Source organism: Rhododendron vialii, chromosome 2a, assembly GCF_030253575.1.
Source record: "Rhododendron vialii isolate Sample 1 chromosome 2a, ASM3025357v1".
Lineage (NCBI taxonomy): Eukaryota > Viridiplantae > Streptophyta > Magnoliopsida > Ericales > Ericaceae > Rhododendron > Rhododendron vialii.
The window spans coordinates 13,251,457-13,279,101 of NC_080558.1; the positions used below are offsets into that span (position 1 = coordinate 13,251,457).

At 37.8% G+C, this 27,645-nt stretch overlaps 2 protein-coding genes across 2 annotated transcripts; both read right to left on the reverse strand.

The window, feature by feature from the left end:
* Positions 1–809: 809 nt before the first annotated feature.
* LOC131316887 (U-box domain-containing protein 9-like) lies at positions 810–15,205 on the reverse strand. The gene is made up of 2 exons (XM_058346399.1): positions 15,104–15,205; positions 810–2,024 (listed from the first exon to the last, which is right to left on the reverse strand). The coding sequence occupies exons 1-2, from the start codon at positions 15,149–15,151 to the stop codon at positions 1,308–1,310; spliced, it is 765 nt and encodes a 254-aa protein (XP_058202382.1). The 5' UTR covers positions 15,152–15,205; the 3' UTR covers positions 810–1,307.
* LOC131316886 (U-box domain-containing protein 9-like) lies at positions 8,368–10,379 on the reverse strand. The gene is made up of 2 exons (XM_058346398.1): positions 10,283–10,379; positions 8,368–9,665 (listed from the first exon to the last, which is right to left on the reverse strand). Exon 2 carries the CDS (start codon positions 9,525–9,527, stop codon positions 8,460–8,462), a length of 1,068 nt encoding a protein of 355 aa, XP_058202381.1. The 5' UTR covers positions 9,528–9,665; positions 10,283–10,379; the 3' UTR covers positions 8,368–8,459.
* Positions 15,206–27,645: the final 12,440 nt, after the last annotated feature.

The window sequence follows — 27,645 nt, forward strand, 5'->3', positions numbered from 1 at the left end:
TGTTCATTGTTATTTGATTCGTTCAATGTGGTTTGCTCTTAAGGCAGTTAGCGGCATGTGATTAATAGCTAACGGGTTGGGTGTCGCTTGTCATGCATTTCGTTCGCTCTAATGCTTTGTACTTTCTATCCTTTTAATCATTGTAATTTTACTCTGATTAATAAATTTATCTTTCTTTGCTGTCAAAAAAAGAAATAGCTACATAGCCAGACTCTTGGACTTGCTCTAAACTCGTACAAAACAAACAAAAATGCTAAAGCCACAAACAACTTTACACCAACAAATACACACGCATTCACATTCACAAGCGCGCATTCACAAGGGCGCGTGCCCCTTCTGAACATGAGCGCGTGTGCATTCGTTTGCGTAAATTTGTGTGTGGCTGCAGCAATGTTGAACAACAAACGATATAAACAAGGACATCAACGAGTATTACAATTAACGAGTGACATAGGAAGATGGGCAGAGGTGGCTAGGCAGGCATGTGTATAAGAGTACATATTTTGGAAAATAACTTTTGGTTTTCTTCCAAGAAATGGGTAGTTCAAATTATCTATTTGGGTGTTTCTTCCCTCTAAGAAATGGGTTCTAATTAGTTCGCCAAAAGCAAGTTTCGAAATGTTTTGCTGTGGTACACACCATGTGCACCACATAGCTTTCTACCAAAAGCAAGTTTCAAATGTCGTGACTTGAGACACCCCCAAAGTTATTGCCTTGTCCCAAAGTCTACGTCTTGTTGACATTTCCTAGCTCACTGACATTAATAAGTGCCCAACGTTTGCCCAACAATTTGTTGGTTGGTGGTTGATATTTGTTGATTTTAAGGCACACTCTAGGGTCTAGATTTGGTCATCAAATCTGAACCCAACCAATATTTCAGGGTTGGCAATTAATACAAAACCAACTTGTAGCTAGTAGGAAGAAAAGAGAGAGTATGTGAAACCAAGAGGACCTAGGTCACGTATTCTTATGTCGGGAATCTCCGCTCCCGCTCTCATTTCTCGATCTACGCCCATGCCATCAATTCTCGCTGTCGCAAATTTTAGCAGTCTAAACGTTTTTGAAAGGCATTTTCACGCTCTCGTTCTTGCTTTCGCTTACATGATGATGAACACAAAGCAAGCAATCTCACCACAAAAGTAATGTACCATCCATGAAGATGATGGGACGAAAATCAATACCCTTTTTGGTAATCCATAAGCCTAACATGATAGACCAAAAACCTGCCTGGTATTGCAGGCTATACCTATGCAATATCTGTACGATTCCATGTGACCATTTTACATTGAAACAAACCTCAGATTGATCTATCGTACTTCTTGGAGCAGAAAAAGACTACTCCTAGGTAACAAATCAAGGAAAGCGCCGTCCATGACTTCCTCAAAACCGCCCTCACTGCGTAGTCGCTGACAGCTTTTTCTCCATACGTATCGGTGATTGGACCGCGGCAAAGCATGTACATTGCTGCACAACCATAAACCATTGGCCATGGTTTCCGGGTTCCCTTCTCCTACCAGACGAATCAAAGGCCCGAGAGCACCGGATTCAACGATGAGGGTCCTGTTCGAATGGAACTCTGATAACTTGGAAAGTGCTGCAGCAGTATTCCTCTTCGTCATGGTGGTACCGGTTCTCAAGCAATCGATAAGCAAGGGGATCACACGCGGATTTTCTGCCACCACTTTCTTGTTCCCTTCGGGCAGCGAGATGTTTAAAACCGTGGTGATTATATCTCCTTGGAGATGGAGATCGAGGCAAGCATTTCGGGGAACAGCAAGTGGCTGGAGCAATTTGGAAAGAGCCTCGTCGTTGTTGCCGAGAAGGTCCCGATACGGGGGGTACTCGTCTGTGAGCCACCGGAGGGTCTCGGCAGAACTCTTCTGATCCGAAAGCGAAGAGGACATCATGTTGTCGAGGAGCGAATCGAGATAGCCTCGGTCCGGGGAAGCGATCGTTGCGGCATCGATGAAACCTTTGATGCCGTTGGCGATCTTTAATAACCAATTGAACCAAGAATATGATTCCTGAAAAAACAATTTTGGTAAATGATGCGTTTTATAGCCAACCAAACAAGAATCTCAGGGAGAACCCCTTATACAAACAATCTTTACAAAGAGAACCTACTACACACTACTAGAATCAATCAATCTAGCAAACTAGCAGAAATGCGCCGAAGATCACATAATCTTTGGTTCGTTACAGTTTTAGGGATGTTCCTCGATGTACAAATTCTAAGTCTCATATTTTCTGTTATACAAGCTAAAATACGATCTGGATTCTTTGGGTTCCCTCCAGAAACACGAGAGTTCCTCTCAGCCAGATGAAGTATACCCCAGCAGCAAGTGAAAGCTTGAACACAAGAGCACGGAATGAATTCCCTTGCAGAGGCTAATGGCATAATTCAGCTCATTCTCCCATTCACAAGCTTAAGAATCTTAAATTTGTTGAGAATAGATTCTCATATTTGTCTAGAATAAACACAGTCAAAAAATAGGTGAGAAACAGTTTCCACTTTCTGCGAGCAAAGAATGCAGAGAGGGTCTATTTGCATGCCCCATTTCATGAGTATCTTTTATCGGAAGCTTCTTAAGACAGACAATCCAAAGTATAAATGCCCACTTAGGAACGTTATTAGTGAACCAAACAAGAGAAGACCATTGAACCTTGGGATATTTGTTCCAAATTGCTTCCCAAGTATGTTTTGTTGTGTAAGAATCTGTAGGAGAGATTGTCCAGGTTATCATGTCTTCACTATCCCCTAAAGTTAAAAGAGATGGAGGGGTAGAGGCTTGAATGCATTGTATAATCCTGTTCCTAGGTCTTGGTCAGTGCCAAACACCGTCTGACGACGTTCTGCGCTAAAGGCCTTAATTTCAGCAACTTTCTAATTGTTCAAGAACAGTCATGAGGGATTCCTGAAAATTTTATTCGCGAGGAGTGAAATAAAGCACACACTAGACTAGTCAAAATCCTAATGGCAGCACAAACATGATTGAATTCAGATCTGAATGAATTTCAAAACCCTAAATCACGATAGAAACAGATGGGAAACTCAAGAGACCAATAAGGAGAAATATACTCCAATTTGGCAGTGGAACTTGCAAACCCCGAAGAAAATGCGGGTGGCAGTGCTCCGCCCGCATAAATGTACGGTGGAAAAGAGTGTTAGGGCACCGCACAATGCCCTCAAGAACGCGAAATAAAGTTTTGAAGAAATGACATTGACTAAATAGTACCCATAATCCGAACCCATAATCCGAACCCATTACAAAAGAAACTCATAACCAAGATCATAACGCAAACAGAAGGGAATTAAACTCTATAACCCAGAAATCAAGAGAGAGAGGGAAAAAAAACCCACCACAACAGGGTCACCCATAATCTCTGCCGACATGGACACTTGAATTCCTTCGGAGCCGATTCCTTGATTTTCAATTCTCTCGGAGAAGAAACGATCCTTATGGCCTCTTCAGTGGTTTCAATCTCCCGTACTTTCTTTAACTCCGCGGGGGTTTCGGCGTTGCGGGAACCGGGGTTGCTGTCCTCCGGGTTCGCCATTAAAGCAATTCCTTAATTAGAGAGCGAGAGAGAGTGAAGGACAACCAAAGGAGAGAGAAAACGAATTGGGTTTGTGATTTAGAGTGAGAGAATTGAATGAAAAATCGAGTTCTTGAAATTCGGGTGTAGATTTGTGATGTGCGCCACTCTGTTCTGTTACTCTCTCTCTCTCTCTCTCTAGTCGCGGAGAGCGGAGAGAAAGAGGAGGTTTGGGCGCGGGTTTACCAAACTTTTAAAAATTTCCTACCAAAAGATACCTTTAAGAGATTCTTAAAAATGGAAAAATAATGTAAAATCCCCTAATTTCTGTTTTAAAAATTTCCTACCAAAAGATACTTTTTAGAGCATCCGCAATGTAATAATCAAAACTGGATAACTAAAAGTTGCTATATCATCTTTTGGTTATCCATTTTAGACATTGCTAAAGTTAGCAATGTAGAGGTTCACAATGTAATAATCAAAATTGGATAACCAAAACTTGCTACATCACCTTTTTAAACTACAAAAGTCTAAAAACTAAATTTTTTTACAATAATTTGAATACTCTTTATGAAAAAAAAAAAAGACAGTTTTTTTAAAGAAAATAGTTTAGTGAATTTTTTTTAAATAGTTTTTTTTTTCAAAAAGAAAACAGTTTAAAAAAAACAGTTTCTAACAGTATTTCAAAAAATTGTTTTTTAATTAAAAAAAACAGTTTTTGTGTAAAAACAAAAGAGTTTTTTTTTTTGCAAACACTGTTTGTTTTTTTTAAGTTTCTAAACAAAAATAGTTTTTGAAAATAATTTTCTGGAAACGTTGTTGAGAGAGAGAGAGAGAAGGTTTTTATGTAATGATGAGTGTACTTGATTGAGAAAATATGGGGACCATTAGATTTGATTATTGACAAAAGGTTGCTAGTTTTGATTATTCAAAAGCCAATATTTGATGAATTGCTAAGAGGTTACTAAGTTTGGTTATTACAAGTGAGCACTTTTTTGAACAAACATTGTTAACTTTAGCAACCTTTTGATTTTGATCATTATATTGTGGATCCTCTTAGTGGTCTTCGAATCAAATTTAAAATTTTAAATAATTGAAACGATGTTTCTCGGTTTTTCAAAATAAACATTACTCCCCGGTCCCAAATTATTGTGCATGTTTCCATTTTGGGACCTCTCATAAAATTGTTTATATCTTTTAATTGAGAATATTTTTCTATTGAATATGGATATCTGTTTGACAGATCTCAATTAATTTTGTTAAACAAAGATTCAAAATCATAAAAAAAAAAACATATTGTGAAATATAAAAAATATTTTGAGAGGTCCCAAAAAGAAAATAGGCATAACAATTTGGGATGGAGGAAGTATGATCTTTTTTACAGTTTACTCGTAATTTCACAATTATGGAAAAAAAATTATTTACTTTTACTAAGGAAATTGATTTTCAAGCTCAATTTTTTACTGACGGCGCTCCAATTTTAACGTGAAGTTACTAGTAATTTAATGAACAAAGTGGAGCGCCATCTGTAAAAAGTGGAGCGCGAATATTAATTTCCTTTACTAATAACTGCAATTCATAATTTAAAATTCATTTTCGCAAACATCCTTAAGGTTGCATGCCCATCCTGGAAAAATTATTCCGTGCTCTTCTTGGTAATTTTGTACCCATTTGTGTGGTCTATTACAAAGTAAGTAGTAAAAAAAATGTATTAAAAAAATGAATAATTTATCATTCTAATTTAAACGGGCAGTTGGACTAATAATTCTAATTTCATTTTCTGTCATTCCGTACAATAAAAATTGTGATTTCAACTTTTACGAAAATATTCTTGTCGATGAGTTGAATTGCAGGTAGAATATTGCGTATGTTTTTAACATAACAGAGAAAATATTTCATGGGTCAAACTAATTCGATTTCACTTCAAAAGACAAAAATCCTGAAAATCAAATAATAAGACCAAGAGTTTTCAATTAGTAACATTATTATAGACACCTGATGATCAAAAGGAACATAGACAGATCAACAGTCAAGTAGTCAACACTGATCATTGAGACAGAGACAACCCAAGGGTTTGATAAGGTTAGCATGCATAAGAAAACAAATACACCTTTTGGCGTTCATAATGTCGCATGTTCAAATTCCACGAAATCCAAGCGTTCCAAATTGTTGGAGGACTTGCTTGGTCGTTAATTTTAAAACTCCGAAATTAATCAAAATGCTCACAAACTGATCGGACATCCGATTATCATATAAAAATCATGGAGACAAATTCTATCATGGGAATCTCCACTCCCACTCCCACCCTCACTCTCAATTCTCGCTCTCAATTCTCACTATCACAAATTTTAGTAGTCTAAACGTTTTTCAAAGGTATTTTCACACTCTCGTTCTTGCTTTCGCTTACGTGATGATGAACACAAAGCAATCTCACAACAAAACTAATGTATCATCCATGAAGATGATGGGAAGAAAATCAATACCCTTTTTGGTAATCCATAAGCCTAACATGATGGACCAAAAACCTGCCTGGAATTGCAGGCTATACCTATGCAATATCTGTACAATTCCATGTGACCATTTTACAATTGTAACCAACCTCAGATTGATCTATAGTACTACTTCTTGTAGCAGAAAAAGAATACTCCTAGGTTTTTACAGAAGGAATGTACCTCTATATATTTTCCTGTTAACTGACATTGTTCCCCATGTCAAGAATTTCAGTGGCCTTTCTTCTCGCCCTTTGAGTCCCCCTCAGTGCCACAGTCGATGTCGTACCATTCGCAGCTTCTTCTTGCTTTACCTCCTTGAGTTCATCCTTATCGTACGAGCAAATATCGAACAAAATTGCAGCACAACTCTGCACGGCGTTGCTGTCTTTATTACCGCTCTCCCTCGTGATCTTGAGCAAGCAAGCCACAGCATGCATCCATCCCTTCCATTTCCTCGGCAGCACTCGGAAGGCTAGAAAACGTTGCCAAAACGGGTAACAACAAATCAAGGAAAGCACTGTCCTTGAATTCTTTCATATATATATATATATATATATATATATATATATATATATATATATATATATATATATATATATCTATATATATATATATATATATATATATATATCTCGGGAGGGTTCCGGGGACACTTAAAAAACCCCCCCAAGTTCCCGATTGAATTTTGATGATCCGAGCAGCTCAATGTAATCAGAACGTGATTTTAAAAGTGCCCGTGAGGAATCAGCAAAAAAAAGGACCGGGAAGGGCTTTATCCAAACAGTTTTTTTATTGAACTTTATTGAACGGTTTAATAAAAAAACTGCTCAAATCAAGCCATTCCCGGATATATATATATATATATATATATATAAATGGGGTGTTTGAATCGAGCATCTACACACATCGGATGCTGTTGAGTCTCGCGAAGGCCATTCGGTTTTTTTTTTTAAATTTTTGGACGTCTCGGATCAACTGTCCGATGGCCAGAGTGGGCCCGGCGCGCCGTCGATAACCGATCGGGGTCCTTTTTGGTCGGTATCCTTAGATTTATTGAAAACCACTGGGCCAACCCTTGGGTTCTCTTACCTTCTTTTATTGAGCTTATATTTTCCTTTTTTCAGTGAATATTTTTTTGTAACTTAGGGTAGCCTTTTTTTTATTTTTTATGTTTTAACTTTCCGCGGCTATGGCCTAATATTGAGAAAATTCAGAAAATGACAAATGAAAAAAACGTTTTTTGGGTTTTAAATCACTTTTGAAACCCAAAGTAATATTAGGCCAAGAAAATACATTTTTGGCTTAGTTTCATCTTTAGCGTACTTTTTGAGATTTTGATCATTTTTTTTAGACCCAACACGAAATAGATATTCAGAAAAAGACAATATAAGCTCTGTTTTGTTTTTATTAGATAGCATAAACCACAAGAAATGTACCCATGTATTTGGGATCATTAAGATTGTGTGAGAATTTTTTTATTTTTTTTATTTTTATGCTATCCGACGGTCGAAAATTCCTCGGTACAACACCCAATGCGGAATTTTATCATCTCAATGAACTGTTCTTTCCTTTTTGAAATCATTAAGATCTAGTTAAAAGTCATGTAATGAGTCTAATGACATACAAATTGAATCCAAGTTTAATCTTTTTAACTACATGTGATAGTCCAAGTCAACTAATACGGCACGCAAAAGGTCTCCAATTTTCTACTGAAAATTCTAGACGTATCTTCTTTTAGATTATTGGAAATATTCATTAGAATTTCTGTAAATATAAATAAATGAAGACAACCGCGAAAACAATAAGATGTTGAAATGATATTTTAGGTAGAGATATAGAAGAATAGAGAGAACTTTTGTGAATCGAGACACGTATATATATCGCATTGTTCTTAGAGAAGATATGTGTCTATTTGCACCGAGTTGTGTAACATTTCATTCCCAAAATAAAACGATCTCTAGGAAGCTACGTGTGCAGCTAAAGCTTTTCCCACGAACCAAGAACAGCCTGGATGCTCAAAATGCCAAGAGTAAATGCAGGTTATTTTCAGAATATGTGTATGGTGTACCATATTTATATTTGATCAAAATATCTCTTGAAATCAGAACATCATCTCGTGCACTACCTACCTTTTTATAGTAAATTAACCACAAATTCAATTTAAGAGATAATCGACAATTTAATTAGTAATTAAAGTTAATTAACATAATAAATATTTGTAACTCCCAGTCATTACATTATGCATTTGAGTTCTTTTTATTTATTCCTCATAATCGACAATTTAATTAGTAATTAAAGGCAATTAACATAATAAATCGTACTACGTTTTAAAGAATTTCTTAGAAGTTTTTTCTAACATATTTCAGGGTAGGCAACTAATACAAAACCAATTAGGAGGACGAAAAGTACGTGAAACCAAGGGGACCTAGGTCACACAATCCAGTGGCGTTTCTTCCGGCCCTTTTGAGTCCCCCTCAGTGCCACACTGGATATGGTACCATTCGCAGCTTCTTCTTGCTTTACATCCTTGAGTTCATCCTTATTGTACGAGCAAATATTTCGCAAAATCGCAGCACAACTCTTTACGGCGTTGCTGTCTTTATCACCCCTCTCCATGATAATGAGCAAGCAAGCCACAGCACCCATCTTTCTCATTTCCTCTGCAGCACTCGGAAGGCTAGAAAGCGTTGCCAAAACGGGAAACAACAAATCAAGGAAAGCGCCGTCCTTGACCTTCCTCAAAATCACCCTCACTGCGCCGTCGCTGACAGCTTTTTCTCTTTGTGCATCGGTGTTGGCACCTTCCCAGCAGAGCATGTACATTGCTTTGCAGACGTCGGTCATGGTTTCCGAGTTCCCTTGTCCTACCAGACGAATCAAAGGCCCAAGAGCACCGGATTCATGGATGAGGGTCCTGTTCGAATTGAGCTTTGATAGGTTGAGAAGTGCAGCAGCAGCATTGCTCTTCGTCTGACTAGTACCGGTTCTCAAGGCATTTATAAGTAAGGGGATCACACGCTGATTTTCTGCCACCACTTTCTTGTTCCCATCGGGCAGCGAGATGTTAAAAACCGTGGTGATTATATCTAGTTGGAGATCGAGATCGAGGCAAGCGTTATCGGGAACATCAAGTGGCTCGAGCAATTTGGAAACAGCCTCGTTGCCGAAAAGGTCCCGAAACGGGGGGTACTGCTTGGTGAGCTGCCGGAGGGTCTTGGCAGAACTCTTCTGATCCGACAGCGAAGAGGACATCATGTTGTCGAGGAGTGAATCGATGATGTTTTTGAGCAAGTTGGAGATCAAGATGTTAAAAACCGTGGTGATAATATCTAGTTGGGGATCGAGATCAGGGCAAGTGTTACCGGGAACATCAAGTGGCTCGAGCAATTTGGAAACAGCCTCGTTGCCAAAAAGGTCCCGAAACGGGGGGTACTGCTTGGTGAGCTGCCGGAGGGTCTTGGCAGAACTCTTCTGATCCGACAGCGAAGAGGACATCATGCTGTCGAGGAGCAAATTGATGATGTTTTTGAGCAAGTTGTTAGGGGTGAGGAGAGAATTGGTGAGTTCTTGTTTGGTTTTCGGGCGTGTCTTGTGGCCTTGGCGAAAGCATTCCTCAATGGAGTGACGATTGTAGGTCTGCAATTAAAACACACACCTCAAAATGATGAATTAAAGAGTGGTTATAAACACAAGGAACTACAATACTGAGGAAGTATATATCACTAATTCATTACACCGGTTTTAGCTCAAAGGAAAACACGAATTGTTGAAATTGAGACTTAAGGCTCGGTTTTGGTTATTCATTACACCGGTTTTGCCTTATGATGCTAATACTTGGAATGAGGAAGAATGAAGCATTGAAACAACACAGCACACTGATGTTTCAAACATCAAATGAGTAATTGCGGATTGGGGCTCCCATCATTAAAAACCACCTCTTTCCGACACTTCCATATCCTCCATAAAATCAATGGGATCAGTGTCAACATGATACCGCCCTCCAATCAAGCAAGAATGGACGACTGCTCATTCATGTCCGGGACACACCCAAGCGGCGATATCCTCCACATAATCTGAGCAAATCGGCACTCCAAAAATAAGTGGGGAAAAGTTTCTCAATCGTTGCTACACATTTGGGCAAAGCAAGTCCTGAGTCACCTTTCTCCTTATCAAGTTTTCCTTGATCGAAATGATTCATTGATGCATTTGAACATGAAATGGTTAATTTTGTTAGGAATCAGGAGAGCCCATACCTTCTTCCTGACCCTTCTGTCCTCATTCCTTGTGCTCGGCTGCCCTCATTCCATTCGCCTTCCACTTCCCTGTTTCCCAATTGATAGAGCAGAATCAGCAGATTCATACCCCGAACTGACCGTATAAACTCCATTCTTTGTATGATCTACAACATCATAACACGGGAGCGGGATGGACTGGACCACACTCACATCCTCTTCCTGCAAAAATTAAACCGACTGTAAAAGATCAAGCTCCCATTCAAGCTCCCATTGATAGACCACACTCACATCCTACTCCATTCAATTTTTTTTCGTATTTGTTAGTTTTTTATCAATTTTTTGGGGATTATTGCATCGTAATGACGAGAGAAATCTAAAAAGTAAAAAATTACGATCAGAACCTAATTTTTTTGAATAAAGATAAAAATAAACCAATAAGCCAATTTTTTCGTTTTTATTCAAAAAAATTGAATTTCGATCATAAATTTTTACTTTTTAGATTCCTCTCATCATGACAATACAATAATCCCTAAAAAATTAACGAAAAACTAACAAATACAAACAAATATTTAAATGAAGACAAAAAAATAAGCCAATTAGCTTATTTAGCTGAACGGGGCCTTAATACATACAAAGCATATTTACCACATGCTTTTCTTGTTCGTGGGTAGTTAATGGAAGTCAGTGGGCTTCTCCCACTCCATTTTTTTGTGGGCACCTGATGAGTAATAGGCCAAATGGCCATGTGTTGAAAATCCCCATCAATCTCTCTTAATTTCCGTAGGATTCTTTCCTGACAAGATAATGGGCCTCTTAAATAATAAAAGGCCTACTTATTTGCTCCATTGGGCTTCAAATAAGCACAGCCCAAAAATAAATAACTTTAGGCCTACAGCTTGATTAGACTGAATTCAACCGGGCCCACGTAAAATTGATTTGGCCCATTAATTTCAGTCCAAAATGTCTTTATTTTAAGGCCCAATTTAATTAAATATTATTTAAAGAGAAAATGACGGCCAATGACGTGTTTTGATAATTAATGTCTGCCAAATACATTTTCAGTATTAACAAATATTCGTAGCATGTTCTTGGCATGTATTAATTATCAAAACACGTTCTAGGCCGTCATTTTTCCTTTAATTAAATGGCCTTCCAGCGCTAGTCTAAAGTTTGGTGCAAAAAAAGAGTGTAAACAGTAGGTCTGCAATTAAAACACAGCCCACAAAATGATGAATTAAGGAGTGGCTTTAAACAGAAGAAACCACAAAACTCAGGAGTCAGGAATGAAGAAAAATGAAGAAGCATTGCAATAACACAGCACACTGATGTTTCGAACAATGAAACTTCCCCGGCCAACCATAGAATGAGTAACAAAGATGAAACCTTTGATACCATTGGGGATCTTTAACTAATTGAAGTAAGACATATATACTTGATTGCATTATGTCTCTCTTTCCCTATATATATATATATGATAGCACTAGTGCATGGCACTGCTCGAAATCTGTATTTAACAAATAATTCAGTTTTGTCCCTCTAACCTCTTGAAGGCCAAGACCCCATTCGTTTACAGAATTTGCAGAAGAGTACATGGTCATGGTTCAAATTAAGAGAGAGAGAGAGAGTGTGTGGTAGAATTAATCATACCACTTGAATAACATTTTCTCTTCCCTTGCCGGTGGATGTCACCTTCTCTTTTCCCTTGCACTTTCCTCCAGATTTTTCTTTTTCCTTTTAGGAAGACAAAAATGTATAAGGAGTATAGGAATAAAGTTACTCGGTGAGGTGAAAATAGATGTAAGAAGAATAGAAATAGAGTAGTTCGGAGAGTATACCTTCGTCACGCGAATGTCATTTGAGTGTCCATCACGGATAACAATACCCCCGTTCCGTGCTTGACTTAACTGAAACTTAATTAATATCATCACAGAGATATTTTATCAGTACAAAAGATCGATGTAGGAAAATTGAAAAAAAAAAAACATGCAGAAAATAGGTGAATAAAGAATTTTTTGTAGTTTGGCCCAAGATATCACAGACCATCCCATTTTGGAGAAAAGTAATCTATGCGGAGGAAGCACATGCATGGGTTAAAGCTAATAAATTAAGATGCCTATCTAAAAGATTGAAAAAGGGACTTATATGTACAGAATTCTTAATGTCATCCATGGTAAAGAGATTTCTTCAAATTAGCAAGTCTGAAATAAAAGACATAAAAGTATAACCAACCAACGGTTGCAACGCATAAATCTGATGATGGTATTGGATTCCATCAAGTCGAAATATACCCTTAGGGTGCGTTTGGTTGGATGGAATGGAATGTGAATAGGAATGGAATAGAATTGGAGGAATTGATAATGGAATAATCATTCCCATTCGCATGTTTGGTTGTGCTTAGGAATAGTTATTCTCATCTCCAATGGAATAGTGTGGCAATAGCAATTTTTGGAGTGACAATAGTAATTTTTGGAGTGGCAATAGTGAATGTTGGAGTGGCACTAGTAATTTTGGTGTAACAAAGAAATGGAATAACAATTTCTTAGTTTTTTTGGATGGAATGACAATTCATTTACTAAGGTGAAAATTGATATCATTTGGAATCATCATTCCATTATTCAATGGTGAATCAAACATTAGAATAAGTAAGTCATTGAAATGACTATTCCATTCCAATCTTGATTACATCCAACCAAATATACCCTTAAAGAATTGGTTCTTATATGTTTACACTAAGTTCATGACTGAATTAGTTAAAGATTAGTTAGGTTTTTATTACTGAAACTATGACATCCAAAGAGAGAAGTACTCATTATCCGTCTTTGAATCAAAATCTCATCTGAAAAAATAGAGCAAAACAAAATAGTAATGAGAAAGGTAACGATTATAAAAGCCAATTGAGCCGGCAAAAAAAAAAAAATGTAACGTACCACGAACCGAATTATGAATAAGGGCCTGAGAATTGTACGCTAAGCATAGCACTGTTAACAAACAAATACACTACCCAAACAAATAAAAGCCAAAAATGTTAGAAACTGCGACCTAACCATAGAGCTAAAAGGAAGGAATACAATAGCCTTGCAGTCTCGGTGAATGAATAAGGGAAATTGATGTCTGGGTTCCCAAATCATTAACTGGGAAAAAAATAGGAAAAAAATATCTGATAAAATTCCTTCAGGTATGCAATTCTGGATCAACCGGACGTGACAGGACAAACTTTACCTGCCAATGTTCACTACAGCTCGTAAAAAATAACCGATTGCATTTTGTCTCTCTTTCCCTATAATATGATACTCCAGCATTCATGAACTCAAGATACCTGTGAAATTTATTTCCTAAATTTCTTGACTACAAACAAAGCTGACATATGGGGGAAGGAGTGAAATAAATAAAGCACACATTATAAAATCCTAATGGTAGCACCAACAGAAACATACTACTACTACAATTTTGCAGTGCAACAAGCAAATCCACAAGAAATGACGTAGACTGACTAAATAGAAGTCTTATTTTCAAGAGAAGCAATGCTAGGGACCTCAAAAAGGTCCCCGAAAGAGAAATCAGTGATTCAAAATTCACTCAGACGTTTGGGTCCCACACATTAAAGTGAATCTTTATCACTAATTTCACTTTTGGGGTCATTTTGCAGAAATTTTTTGGGGTCCCTAGAGTTATTGTTTTCGAGAGTGCAAATATGAATTCATATACACCACTCAGGCCCGGCCCTGAGTTTTCCAGGGCCCTAGGTGACCAACCAATTTGGGGCCCTTCACATTTAGAAATGCAATATTTTCAAAAGATACAAATCATCGCAAATATAAAACTTGCAAATACTTATATGTCGAGGTCACAAAAATTACTTGACATTACAATGACTAATGCCCATAGCCATACCTAGAATGAAAAGAGGATTCCGAGAGGCAAGAAGCAATCTGACAAGGCGATACCAAATCAAAATATCAAATTTAAATGGTAGATTTATTCCTTGCTGCAAAAACTGGTTCTTGCATGTTGTATCACGTTTTTACCTCTTCAAGTGCTAAAAGTATTTTGGAGGTTTGCTTTGATTTGAAATTTGAGGGTTAAGGCCACAACCCACAAGCAGCATGAAATTTTGGGATGAGAGAAGCCGACGAGATTTATTTCTGTGTAAAATTTTACTGTATTTTTTTTCTTTTAAGAGTAAGAGTTCACGAATTGGCCAAATTAGGCTTACAAAAACATCTGGGCCATAGTTTTTGAATGGCTTCACTCATTTAGGGAAAATGACGGTCCAGGACGTGTTTTGATAATTAATACCCGCCAAGGACATGCTGAGAACATTTGAGTACATTTGTTAATGCTGAAAATATCCTTGAAGGTATTAATTATCAAACACGTCCTTGGCCGTCATTTTCCCATTAGTTTTTGGTACAAATATTGGGCCTAAAGACTCCTAATATACTATGTTAACCTATAATGATGAGAGGCCTTAATTTTTGGTCTTTTAGGAGAGGTCCTAGGCCACCGCTTAGTGGGCAGGCCCTGACACCACTAGGCCACTACAACCCAGATCATAATGCAAACACAAGGGAATTAAACTCTGTGATCCTAGGAGAGGACAGGAAATGAAGTAGTAAAAAAAACCACCATACCAAAAGAAAGTTCAAAGAACGACTCAGATTATACATTTCTGATCGACAAGAAAGCGGAGGAGCAAAACCCAAGTGCTGATATAAACAAAATGAAAATATTCAAAGCTCTAACTTCCTGATTCCAAGTCCTAAGTAAAGGAAATCTTGAATAATAAAAAAGAAAAGAAAAGAAAATTAAGAACGCATTTTAACCGTGCATGAGTCCAACCTGGCCAGAGGCCACCACAACAGGGTCACCCATGATCTCTCCGGACATTGGACGCTTGAACTCCTTCGGAACCGATTCCTTGATTTTCAATTCTCTCAAAGAAGAAACAACCCTTATGGCCTCGTCAGTTGTTTCATTTCCTCTGGCATTCTTTTCTTTCAGTGAAGACAAAATGCATATGACCTTATTGAGTTCCTGCACCGTGTAATCTGTCTTCGTTGAGAATCAGCTTTATCAGTTTCTCCAATTCTTTCTCTAACTCCGTGGGCGTGGGCTTTTTGGCATTGCGGGAATCGGGGCCGGTGTCCTCTGGGTTTGCCATGAAAGGAATTCTTGATTACAGAGAGACGATGAAAGACTAGGAAAGGGGAGATAAATGGAATGGGGTTTGTGAGTTAGAATGGGAGACTGGATTTGGCTTGAACTCTGTTTTGTCTAGGACAGGAGAGAGAAATCGAATTGGGTTTGTGTTTATATTCATTTTTGGCACCACGGATTGGGATCGGGGCTAATCGTGATTGGACATTTAATTTAATTCCTTAATTAATTTGGGTCGAAGTTGGGTAATTGATTGGTGATTTAGGATTGGGCCATGGGTTTTTTTCATTTGGGCCCAAAAAGAGTGCAGCCCATAAGAAGAATGTGGCCCATGATTTTTTGGGAAGGTGGCCTACGGTTGGGCCATGAAGAAAGGAGCAGATCTGGCCTTTGAGGTGCGGCCCATGTTTTTAGGAGTTTGATTATTGCCGTGGCAGTTATATTCTTTCAAGTTCAAGGGCCAATTGACTTGGTCAATTGTCCATGTGTCAAGCTAGCACAAAGAGGGAGTAGTGGGAAGTTATTGTCATGTCACTTATGAACATACTATCAGAAAACTGCCCATGATCAAACATGCAAGAAAAGTGGAGCATCATGGGACACATGTTAGCTTATGGAGCAAAGTGGAATTCGAATTCAGGCCTGAATCAGCTTACTACTGAAAAGTTGGTCCAACACCAATCAAAGCTCAACACTTACAAACACTTTCCTACTTTTAGCAAATTAGTTTATCGAGTACTTCGTGCTCAAATCTCATTCAAACTCACTTCATCAAGTAGTTTGGATATTTACTTTTCTTGTAATCAAACTTTATTATCCCAGAGTAATAAAGTTCATATTTTTACGTCTCATTTCCTATACGACTAGGAAATTTGAAGTCCACAACGGCTGTGTGGCAAACCACGAACCTCATTATGATCTTTAACCTTTGGATCACACGCAATCGCTCTTACGTTAGAAGTCAACATTCACGGGAATGCTCATCAAAAGTTAGGCGCTACAAGTTTTGGCACGCCTGCGCTCAACGCATTAACGCCTTTGCCAAAAACCAGAGTTTTCAGTTTGTGATTTAGAGTGAGAGGATTTAATGACGGTTTTTTTTTTTTTTTTTTGAACAGACAATGACGCTTCAGAGTTGTTGAAATTTGGGTGTAGACTTTGTGATGTAAATAAGTTGCTAGTCTGTTTTAATGCGCTACTCTGTTTTTGGTGGGTGTCACATTTGGGATCTATGGTGAGAGTCACATTGACCAGAGAGTCACATTCGGGATCAAGTCCAAAGAGTCGCATTCGGGAGTAATCACTATGTTTACGCTGAATGTGGAAAACTTATGTAAACATTCGGGAGTAATCACCAGAAAACTTATTTAAACATTCGGGAGTAATCATCAGAAAATTTATTTAAACATTCAGGAGTAATCACCAGAAAACTTATTTAAACATACGGGAATAATCACCAGAAAACTTATTTAAACATTCGGGAGTAATCACCAGAAAACTTATTTAAACATTCAGGGGTAATCACCATAACAGAAAATTTATTTAAACATTCGGGGGTAATCACGAGAAAACTTCTTTAAACATTCAGGGTAATCACCAAAAATCTTATTTAAACATTCGGGAGTAATCACCAAAAAACTTATTTAAACATTCGGGGGTAATCACCAGAAAACTTATTTAAACATTCGGGGGTAATGACGAGAGAACTTATTTAAACATTCTGGAGTAGGCACCAGAAAACTTATTTAAACATTCGGGAGTAATCACTAGAAAACTTATTTAAACATTCGGGAGTAATGACCAGAAAACTTATTTAAACATTCGGGGGTGGGTAATCACCAAAAAACTTATTTAAACATTCGGGGGTAATCACCAGAAAACTTATTTAAACATTCGGGGTACCAGAAAACTTATTTAAACATTCGGGGGTAATCACCGGAAAACTTATTTAAACATTCGGAAATAATCACCAGAAAACTTATTAAAACATTCGGGGGTAATAACTAGAAAACATATTTAAACATTCGGGAGTAATCACCAGAAAACTTATTTAAACATTCAACTTATTTAAACATTCGGGAGTAACCAGAAAACTTATTTAAACATTCAGGGGTAATCACCAGAAAACTTATTTAAACATTCGGGAGTAATTAGCAAAAAACTTATTTAAACATTCGGGAGTAATCACGATAAAACTTATTTAAACATTCGGAAGTAATCACCAGAAAACTTATTTAAACATTCGGGGGTAATGACGAGAAAACTTATTTAAACATTCTAGAATAATCACCAGAAAACTTATTTAAACATTCGGGGGTAATGACGAGAAAACTTATTTAAACATTCTAGAATAATCACCAGAAAACTTATTTAAACATTCGGGAATAGGCACCAGAAAACTTATTTAAACACTCGGGAGTTATCACCAAAAAACTTATTTAAAGAAAATTTATTTAAACATTCGGGAGTAATGACCAGAAAACTTATTTAAACATTCGAAGGTAATTACAAAAAAACTTATTTAAACATTCGAAAGTAATCACTAGAAAACTTATTTAAACATTCGGTAGTAAAACCCAAGAATGACTCAGATTATTCATTTCTGATCGACAAGAAAGCGGAGGAGCAAAACCCAAGTGCTGATATAAACAAAATGAAAATATTCAAAGCTCTAACTTCCTGATTCCAAGTCCTAAGTAAAGGAAATCTTGAATAATAAAAAAAAACAGAAAGAAACCAAGAGTTCGACAAAAGAAAATTAAGAATGCATTGAACCGTGCATGAGTCCGACCTACCTGGCCAGAGGCCACCACAACAGGGTCGCCCATGATCTCTCCGGACATTGGACGCTTGAACTCCTTCGGAACCGATTCCTTGATTTTCAATTCTCTCAAAGAAGAAACAACCCTTATGGCCTCGTCAGTTGTTTCATTTCCTCTGGCATTCTTTTTTTTCAGAGAAGACAAAATGCATATGGCCTTATTGAGTTCCTGCACCGCGTAATCGTCTTTGTTGAGAATCAGCTTTATCAGTTTCTCCAATTCTTTCTTTAACTCCGAGGGCGTGGGCTTTTTGGCATTGTGGGAATCGGGGCCGGTGTCCTCTGGGTTTGCCATGAAAGGAATTCTTGACTCTGGGTTTGCCATGAAAGGAATTCTTGATTAGAGAGAGACAATGAAAGACTAGGAAAGGGGAGAGAAATGGAATTGGGTTTGTGAGTTAGAGTGGGAGACAGGATTTGGCTTGAACTCTGTTTTCACTAGGAAAGGAGAGAGATTTCCTGACAAGGGTCTCTTAGCTCAGGGCCGGTTCTGAATATCAAGTACTGCTTTTTATATTTGGAAGCCACAGTCAATTAGACATGGACTATTTTGCTTAGCTATTAGAGTAGGTAACCACTTGAATGGTTTTTATATTTGGAAGCCATAGTCAATTAGACGTGGACTATTTTGCTTTAGCTATTAGAGTAGGTAACCACTTGATAGCTCGAAGACAAGCTACCAATGAAACCTCGCCCTTCGCACATTTGATCAATATAATAACCATTAATGAGCAAGCATGCCCGTGCACTGTACAGCCTCTCACCAAACCATGGTTGTCAAGGGTGAAACGCGTACCAAGGCGCAAAGCTTTGTAGTGCCTAGGGTGAGAGGCGCACGGTGAGGAGTGCGCCTTTTTTGAAGAGAGGCGTACTTATGCAAAAAAATATTTATTTTTGAAAATAATTGTGTTATGTGAGCTTTTTTTTAAAAAAAAAAAAAACTCACTTTTTTGTGAGCTTTTTTGATTGATTTGAAATAAGTGCCCTTTTTTGTGCTTTGTCGTTTTTTTGCGCTTTTTGCTCCTCTTTTTCAAGTCGCCTCGCCTGGGGTCAGCAAGGCGCTAGGGGTGCACCTTGCCTCACCTTTGACCTAGGCGCACCTTTGACAAGTGTTAGACTTTGTCCCACATCGCTCGTCTAAACCACCCAAACTTGATTAATATGATCTAGAGATTACTCAACATATTACTAATTAATTTTAGGTTGGAATCTAGCAAAAATCTAACAAGAAAGCTAGCATGCACGTAACAGAATCAAATCTTTATAAAATATACTAGCAGTATTGAGGCGGTCGATCATGTTTAATGTACAAGAAGCACGTAACGGAAACTAATTTTTTAGTAGTCCTACCTGAACTCGAGGAGCCAATCATAGATGTCCATATGGCATTTTTAAACAAAAGATTAAATTTCATGTCATTTGATTCATTGACTTATTCGAAGAAACAACAGTAATCGTTATTTTGTGACAACTAAGAACTTGGTGGCATGGATTGGACTAAATAATCGTGTTAAATAGGTCGTGTTCGCGTTGACTTGTTTATTAGCAGGTTGTGTTCGTGTCTGAAAAATTGACACAATTAGTAACAGCTTGTGTTCGTGTTGGGTGATTTATGACTTGAATCCGATTGATCCGACCTGACCCGACCTGTTACCCAGGTCTATTTGCATCTACCTACTCGAGAATCTTTGTCCAGAAAAGATGATTAATTAAGCATGAAGATCGTGTATCTAAACCTATTTATTAACTAATTGAAGCAGTTGCTATTTGACTTTAACAACATGCACACTCAACGACGATGTAACTGAAGAAATTTATTTAAGACTCCTCCACGCCATCTTGTCACCTTATTCCAGTATTTGTTTAGCAACGGACCTTTGACATTGGCTTTCGGCAAATCTTCAGATATTATTTGTTTAGCAACGGACCTTTGGTACTCTTCTCCAGAAGACTGTTCCGGTCTTCTAGAAAGAGTACGATAGTTGCACGAAGACTATTTAAATCTCTGGATTTTACTGTGGAAAACTTAATTATTTAAATCTCTGCTTGGTTTCTCGAGCCATCAAGAGGGCTACAGGCTTTCAAGCACTTCTTTAATATAAACGAAGTCGGTCTTGACTTTTCGGAAGCTTAAAGTGAAAATAAAAAATAGGATTTCTTTTGTTAGACTATAATAAGGGATAAAAAATTAGGAAGAGCCTTACAATTCATAATTTTTTAAAGGTTTAAAGCGACAAAAACATTTACTTTAGCTTAGGGCCGGCTAAAGAATTAGAGTAGGTAACAACATGCTTTAGGAATTTGAGTAGGTGACAACTTGTATTATTCCTCGACAGCCACTACTAATTAAACCACGCCCTTTGCACGTTCGGTCAATATAACCATTACGGAATAAACATGCCCGTGCACTATACGGCCTAGCACCAAACCATAGTTGTCAAGGTTGAAACGCGCACCAAGGCGCAAAGCTTTGTTGTGCTTAGGGTGAGAGGCGCAAGATGAGGCGCGCGCCTTTTTTTGAAGAGAGGAGCACTTATGCGAAAAAATAATTATTTTTGAAAATAATTGTGTTATGCGAACTTTTTTTTAAAAAAAAACTCACTTTTTTGTGAGCTTTTTTGAATGATTTGAAATAAGCGCCCTTTTTTGCGCCTTGTCGATCGCTTTTTGCTTGAATTTTTCAAGTCGCCTCGCCTGGGGTCAGCAAGGCTCTAGGGGTGCACCTCGCCTCACCTTGAACCTAGGTGCACCTTTGACAAGTATTAGATTTTGTTCCACATCGCTCATCTAAACTACTCAAACTTGATTAATATAATCTAGAGATTACTCCACATATTACCAATTAATTTTATGTTAGAATCCAGCAAAAATCTAATAAGAAGCATGCACCTAACAGAATCGATCAAATCCTTTTGTCCTATAAAATATAGTAATGATCATGACTAACTAATATAGTAGTGGGTCCTATAAAATGTATAGTAATAACTAATATAGTAGTGAGTCAATCATTTAGTGGGTCCTATAAAATATATATAGTAATAACTAATATAGCAGTGAGTCGATCATTTAATGGGAGGAGGCTCCTGAAGATTAGAAAGGGTAGTATTCGTTCATGTCATTTGATTCATTGACTTATTCGAAAAAACAAAAGTAATTAATCGTTAATTTGTGACAACTAATAGAGGTAGGACCATCCAGAAATTGGCGGATTTGACTAGATCACTTTATGTTACTAACATAAATTCGCATGGAAAGTATCATGCTCACGGTGAAGTTACAATAATTCAGGCACTAAGTGTCCTTCAATGAAAGTATCAGTATCATTGATAGACTTGTTCAACGTTGTTGGAATCAAAGATAAGAATATGCAAGTGTTTACCATCCATGTTGAAAATGAACACAATGATTTTGCCAACGTCCAGAGAGTGAGCATTTATGAATTGAAGCCAATTTGGTCCTTCTAGTGTTCCTCTTTTGCAATTAACATGTCATGTCCTTGTTCCAGAAGTAAGAAGGAGTTCTTCAACACCATATTCCACCAAATACTCATTCAAATCGTACGGAAGGTACTGCAAACATATGCAACGAGGTGAGATGTTGATTGATAATTAATGTACAGTTGGATCAGAATGTTGATAGTTGTTTTTATAGTTTTTAACTAACCAGTCTGTGGAAATCAAATGTTGCCATGCAATTGGCTGTAGAATCGGAGGTCAAGATCAAGTTTCCTTAAGGTCATTGGGTTAATCGATCTACGAATTATATCTGCGTTGTAAAGGGATGTGCTGAAATTAAGGTGATATAAAATCATTTGGTGATGGAAAAAAAAATTCGTCTCCAAATGGAACCAATCGAAAAAGGACATCAACCTCTCTCTTTTTTCTTTCTCTTGCTTATCTAGCTAGCTTTCTCGAAGCATATGTACATGGTATGTACAAACTCGTATATACTCATAGCTTTATTGCATATATATAGACTATGTATATCTTTGGAAGGGAAATCACAAGGAAATTAATAAAAAGAGAGATAGGATTAGGGGATGGTGATCATCAGGACCACATCCAGTTGGATTCCTTTGCTGAGCCGTTTCTCATCTAAATTGGATGATAATAATTTAAATGATCGATGGGAATAGTTTTAATTAGTACTTGGGTTTTTGACGAGGAAAAATGAGGTTCGATTGAACCTAGCTAATTGGGTAATATCATGCACGCGTTATATCATGAACGTCTAACCTTCTTTGTCAACTCTCTCTCTCTCTCTCTCTCTCTCTCTCTCTCATAGCTGACCTAACTTCTTTGTTTAGTACAGTATTTTTTTTTTGTAACGCATGGTGTTTGGACCAAATTGCTCGCATTTTTAGAGTCTCGGACTAATCTTTACAGTTCCCCTCATAGCTTTTTTACACGCTTAACATGGGGTGAAGTAACCCAAGAGATGCTGACAATGAGAATTGAACCTTAAACTTGAAACCTTATAAACGAGCAAACCCCAAAGTCCAAGCGAAAGACCACCAGGCCAACATTGGGTTGTCTAACTTCTTTTTTTGAGCTTATTTTCCTTTTTCAAATTGAGGTGAAGTTTTTTGGGTAACTTAAATATTCGTCATGTTCCTCATAGATACTTAAGTCTCTATCCTATGTAATTTGAATATTTATGTTCTCGTACTGAATTTTAATTAATCTCCCAAACACCCTTTTTTGCTTTAATCGAATTATCCCCCGATATATCTAGACCCCCACTTCCCATTTAACCTGTCTTCTTTTATTTATTTATTATTATTATAAAAAGGAAAACAAACGACACCCTTTCGTCTACTAACAGTGCATACCGGCGAAGAAAAAGGAGGAGATAGCACCGGAACAGCTAGCAGGTTGAGATTCCGAAGTTGAGCGGCGAAGGAAATCCCCAAGTTTTCATCGTGATTTTGATTGTATGTGGTGGTATCAAACCAGACCCACCATTCCTTAGTCGTATTTTTAAATCGAAAAAAAAAACTCACCGTTAAAAGTAGGATAATTTTCTCCAAACAATACTGATCTTTCGATTTAAGGTCTGTGGTGGTATCAAACAAGACCCACCATTTCTTCTTTGGTCTCTCCGTTTATGGAGATTTGGGGGTTTTGATCATAGATTTGTGGGTTTTGATCAAACCAACCTTGTGGGTTTTGATTTTCTATATATAGATATTTAAGATTTCTAACCTAAAAGTACGATTTTTTCTATTTTATGGTGTTTCCGCAATTTTTGTCATGATTTCGGTATTTGGGTTTCGATTTCTCCAAATTTTGTTATGATTTCGGGTTGTTGTAATTTCGTCTGGACTATTTTACAACTCATTAATGAATTTTTATGTTTTATGGTGGTTCCACAAAATTAATCAAGATTTTAGTATGTGTTTTTCGATTTCTCCAAATTTTTGTCATGATTTTGCTTTACTGTAGTTTCGTCGGAACGATTTTGATAAGTGTTAATCGAAAACATGATCAATTCACAAACATGACATAAATCGGAAAACATGGCAAATTTTTAGAAGTGTAGGTTTTAATCGGGGTAGATAAACAGAACATGATTAATTCAAAAAATGTTAATTTTTATGATACTTATTCATGATTTTTTCTGTTTCATGGTGATTCCACAAATTTTTCCATGAGTTCAGTATGTGTGTTTCGATTTCTCCATATTTTTTCATGATTTTGGTTTAATGTAATTTCGTCGGGATGATTTTACAATACGTATATTCATGACAAATTCATGATCTGTAATTGCTTTTTCTATCGACCTTGTACCATGTCTTGCAGACTAATTAGGCGTGATAGTCAAATAAATTAAGCGCCCAACAAGCCTGCGATATGAAGAAGGATCTTCTATAAGTGCCCCAACATACTCATTAAGCTTCAAATTTTGTTCCATGGGGAACTTAGCTGGTTTTGCACCTAGGAATCCCGTGTCTCCGAAGATCTCGAGTGCATATTTCCTTTGGCACAAGAAAATTTCTTTTGCTGAACGAGCAACTTCTATGCCCAAAAAGTATTTCAAGTTTCCAAGATCCTTAAGCTTGAAACGATCACTCAAAAATTTCTTGAGTTCTTGAATCTGCTCCAAATCATTTCCAGCCAAGATAACATCTTCAACGTAAACGAGAATAGTCGTAAAGCTACTTTCTATAGAGCGAACGAATAATGAATAATCAGCCTTAGATTGCTTGTATCCCGCATCGGTAAGAGCTGAAGAGAACTTCACAAACCATTGTCTTGATGCTTGTTTTAAACCGTACAATGATTTATGGAGCTTGCATACTCTCTTCTCCCCCTTTCCTCCAAAGCCAGGAGGAAGGTCCATGTAAACGTCCTCGTTAAGGTCTCCATGTAAAAATGCATTATTGATATCAAGTTGGTGAAGGTGCCATCTTTGAATAGCTGCAATTGAAAGTAAGACATGCAGAGTGACTAACTTAGCAACTGGCACAAATGTTTCTTGATAGTCAAGACCTTCTCTTTGATGATAGCCTTTAGCAACTAGCCGGGCTTTGTACCTTTCCACTGACCCATCAGGATTATATTTAATCTTGTAAACCCATTTGCATCCAATGGATTTCTTGCCGGGCGGGAGTGACGCTAATGACCGTGTGTGATTGGTTTCAAGAGCGTTAATCTCATCTTGCATAGCACTTTTCCATTTAGGGTCTTGAGTGGCTTGCAGGAAAGTCTTAGGTTCTGTTTCAAGGGAGATAGAGGTAGTGAAAGCACGGTGAGTAGTAGACAAATAATCATAAGAAAGATAGTTGCTTAATGTGTCACGCCCTGGATTTTTAGCATAATAATAATAGCATTTCCCATAAAAATCCTTCACATTAGTACATCATAATACCCCAAAATGCTTCCCATAATTCATGCGAGAGAACAATTAAGTTTAAAAGTTTACAATAATGGCACTCCGACCCCAAATTTCATAGCTAAGCAAAAAACGGCAAGTTTAGAGATTACATGATTTTCAAGTCAAATGATTAGCTCAAAATTACAATTACATCTCCCAAAAGGATTTTACAAAGATGTCAAAGTAATTCTTCCGTGTTAGCTTTCAAAATGATGAAGTCGTATGCACATCAAGCACTCAACATCAATGCACTTGAGGTGTACCTGAAAATAATAATAGGTTGAGCTACACTAGCTCAGTAGAGAAATCTTTGCTCAAACTTCATGCATATGAGATGGTTTATGCACCGGAAGAACAATGACAACAGTGAGGTTTCCACATGAACCGAAGCAAGAAGATATGACATGATAAACGACACCATTTTCATATAAGAAGCTTAACAATCCCTAAGTTCTTCGCTTTCATTATGTCATGTGTTCTCGATTTCATTTCCGGGCATTTGGGACCCCGTGCATCCCATTTCCGGCATCCCACCTCATAGTGGTTCCGTGGCTTTCTTCGTATCGTTCTATCGTTTTAAATTATGATTTTTCGTTCTACAAGCCTCAATACCGTAAAGCACGTCACATGTCAAGCCCATATCATTCATAAAACATGCCACAATGCTCACATAATAACTCGAATGCATAGATAACGAACAAGTATCGTATTCATTTAGTTTTACGCCTTTCTTTATTGTAACGAGGGCCAAAAGAGTGGGGACGAACAACGAGTTGTTGGAACACGAACAACGAGTTGTTGGAACACGAACAACAAGGTTTAGAGATGACTAGAATGTGATTGGGGAGTATTAGAAGTGGTCGGGAGTCAATACAATCGACGAATGATCAATAGAGTTCAAAACAATTTTCTGAGTCATTGGTACCAATACCTCAAAAAGTAGGTATCGGTACCAAACCAATCCAGTGAGCAATCAGAGCCAAGGTACCGGTACCTCAAAAAAGTGGTATCGGTACCACTGCTTTACAATGGGCGATTTGCAGAAAAACCAAGAAAGATCATAACTTCAAATCCAACCAAATAGAGCATGATTTTGGCACACAACCCACACATAAACATGTAGAGAGAGTAACAATTCCCTACCTCGACTACCAAAGCCGAACCCAAGAAACTCCTCTCCGAGTCAAACCCAACGAGATACGAACTCAATAAAGCGAATATATGAAGGATTGAAGGTTATTTGCCATGGGTTTTGAGTGATTGAATGGGATTTTGGGTTTTGGAGGAGGGGAGAGAGAGAGAGAGCCGAAAGGGGGAGAGAGGTTGGGAGTTAGAGAGAGAGAGAGTGAGGAGTATATTACTCCTCTACACATACACCCACACATATATATACTACCACTCACACAAATCACACTTGCACTCCTTCAAATATCAATCCTAACACATTAACCCCAAATCAAATAAACTCAACAAATTTCACATTTTTCTCAATTTCTAACATTTATAAAACTTTTTAAATAATATCCAAAAAAAAAATACGGGTCCTTCTATAATGGATATGGAGTGCTAGAAGAAGTTACCATCGCCGAGTCTGATGATTGAGATGAGCGAGATGGGAGCCTGCAACCAAGATGAAAATCTTGCAAATAATCTGGACGTTTAGTGGGACGGGTGGATTGGCGAATGATTTCTGGCGGATCAGTAAGTGGGTTGGACTCAAGAGAAATTGAGTTAGTTGGGACCGGTTGCGTTGGACTGTGGGCACGCGCCCCCGGAAATTTTCGTTTACAAGAGTTGGGCGCGGCCCTTTTTCGGAAAGCGCGGCGAAACGCTTCGATTTAGAGTCGCCACTCGGGTTTTAGCGGTGAAAGCACCCAAGGAACCGAACTCGAAAACGTTTGCTACGTTTGTTTGATTTTGAAAAAGGCTTGTAGACTGGACCGTCGTCACCTTCGATATCTGAGGTTTGGGAGCCAGGTTACGAGAGGGGAAGGGTTTTACGGCACCCCTCTCGCCCAATCCGGAGATCGGTCTCTACTCGGGCATTTTTGTAAAACATTTGCATTTTTCTCTCTTTTGATCATTTTTTAGCCAGTTAGGGCGGAGGAACAGTTAATGGGGTTTAAAACTGTAACAAGTTGCAATTTATGTGACAAAATGTTTATGGATGATTTGCTTGCAATGATGAATATAGATTGAGAACAAGCACTGAGCAACCCGAATAAATTGGAGCACGCCGCCCTGAAGGGACATGAGCAGGATCCATTTCAGCATGCACTGGCCGAACCAATGCATGCTGATAAGACCTGCGCACGCCACAACCCAACTGGCGTACTCCATTTATCATATTTCACAGTCTTTGTTTGCAACCCTCTGGGCTCTAGAAAGGGACCAGCGCACACTCAGGGCAAACCACACAGTTAATAGAGCAGAATATACATAGTTACAGACAGATGAAATGGCTTGAAGCCATAAAAATAGACAGGAAACCCCCTAAACAGAGTGGGGACATAAAAAAAGCCAAGAT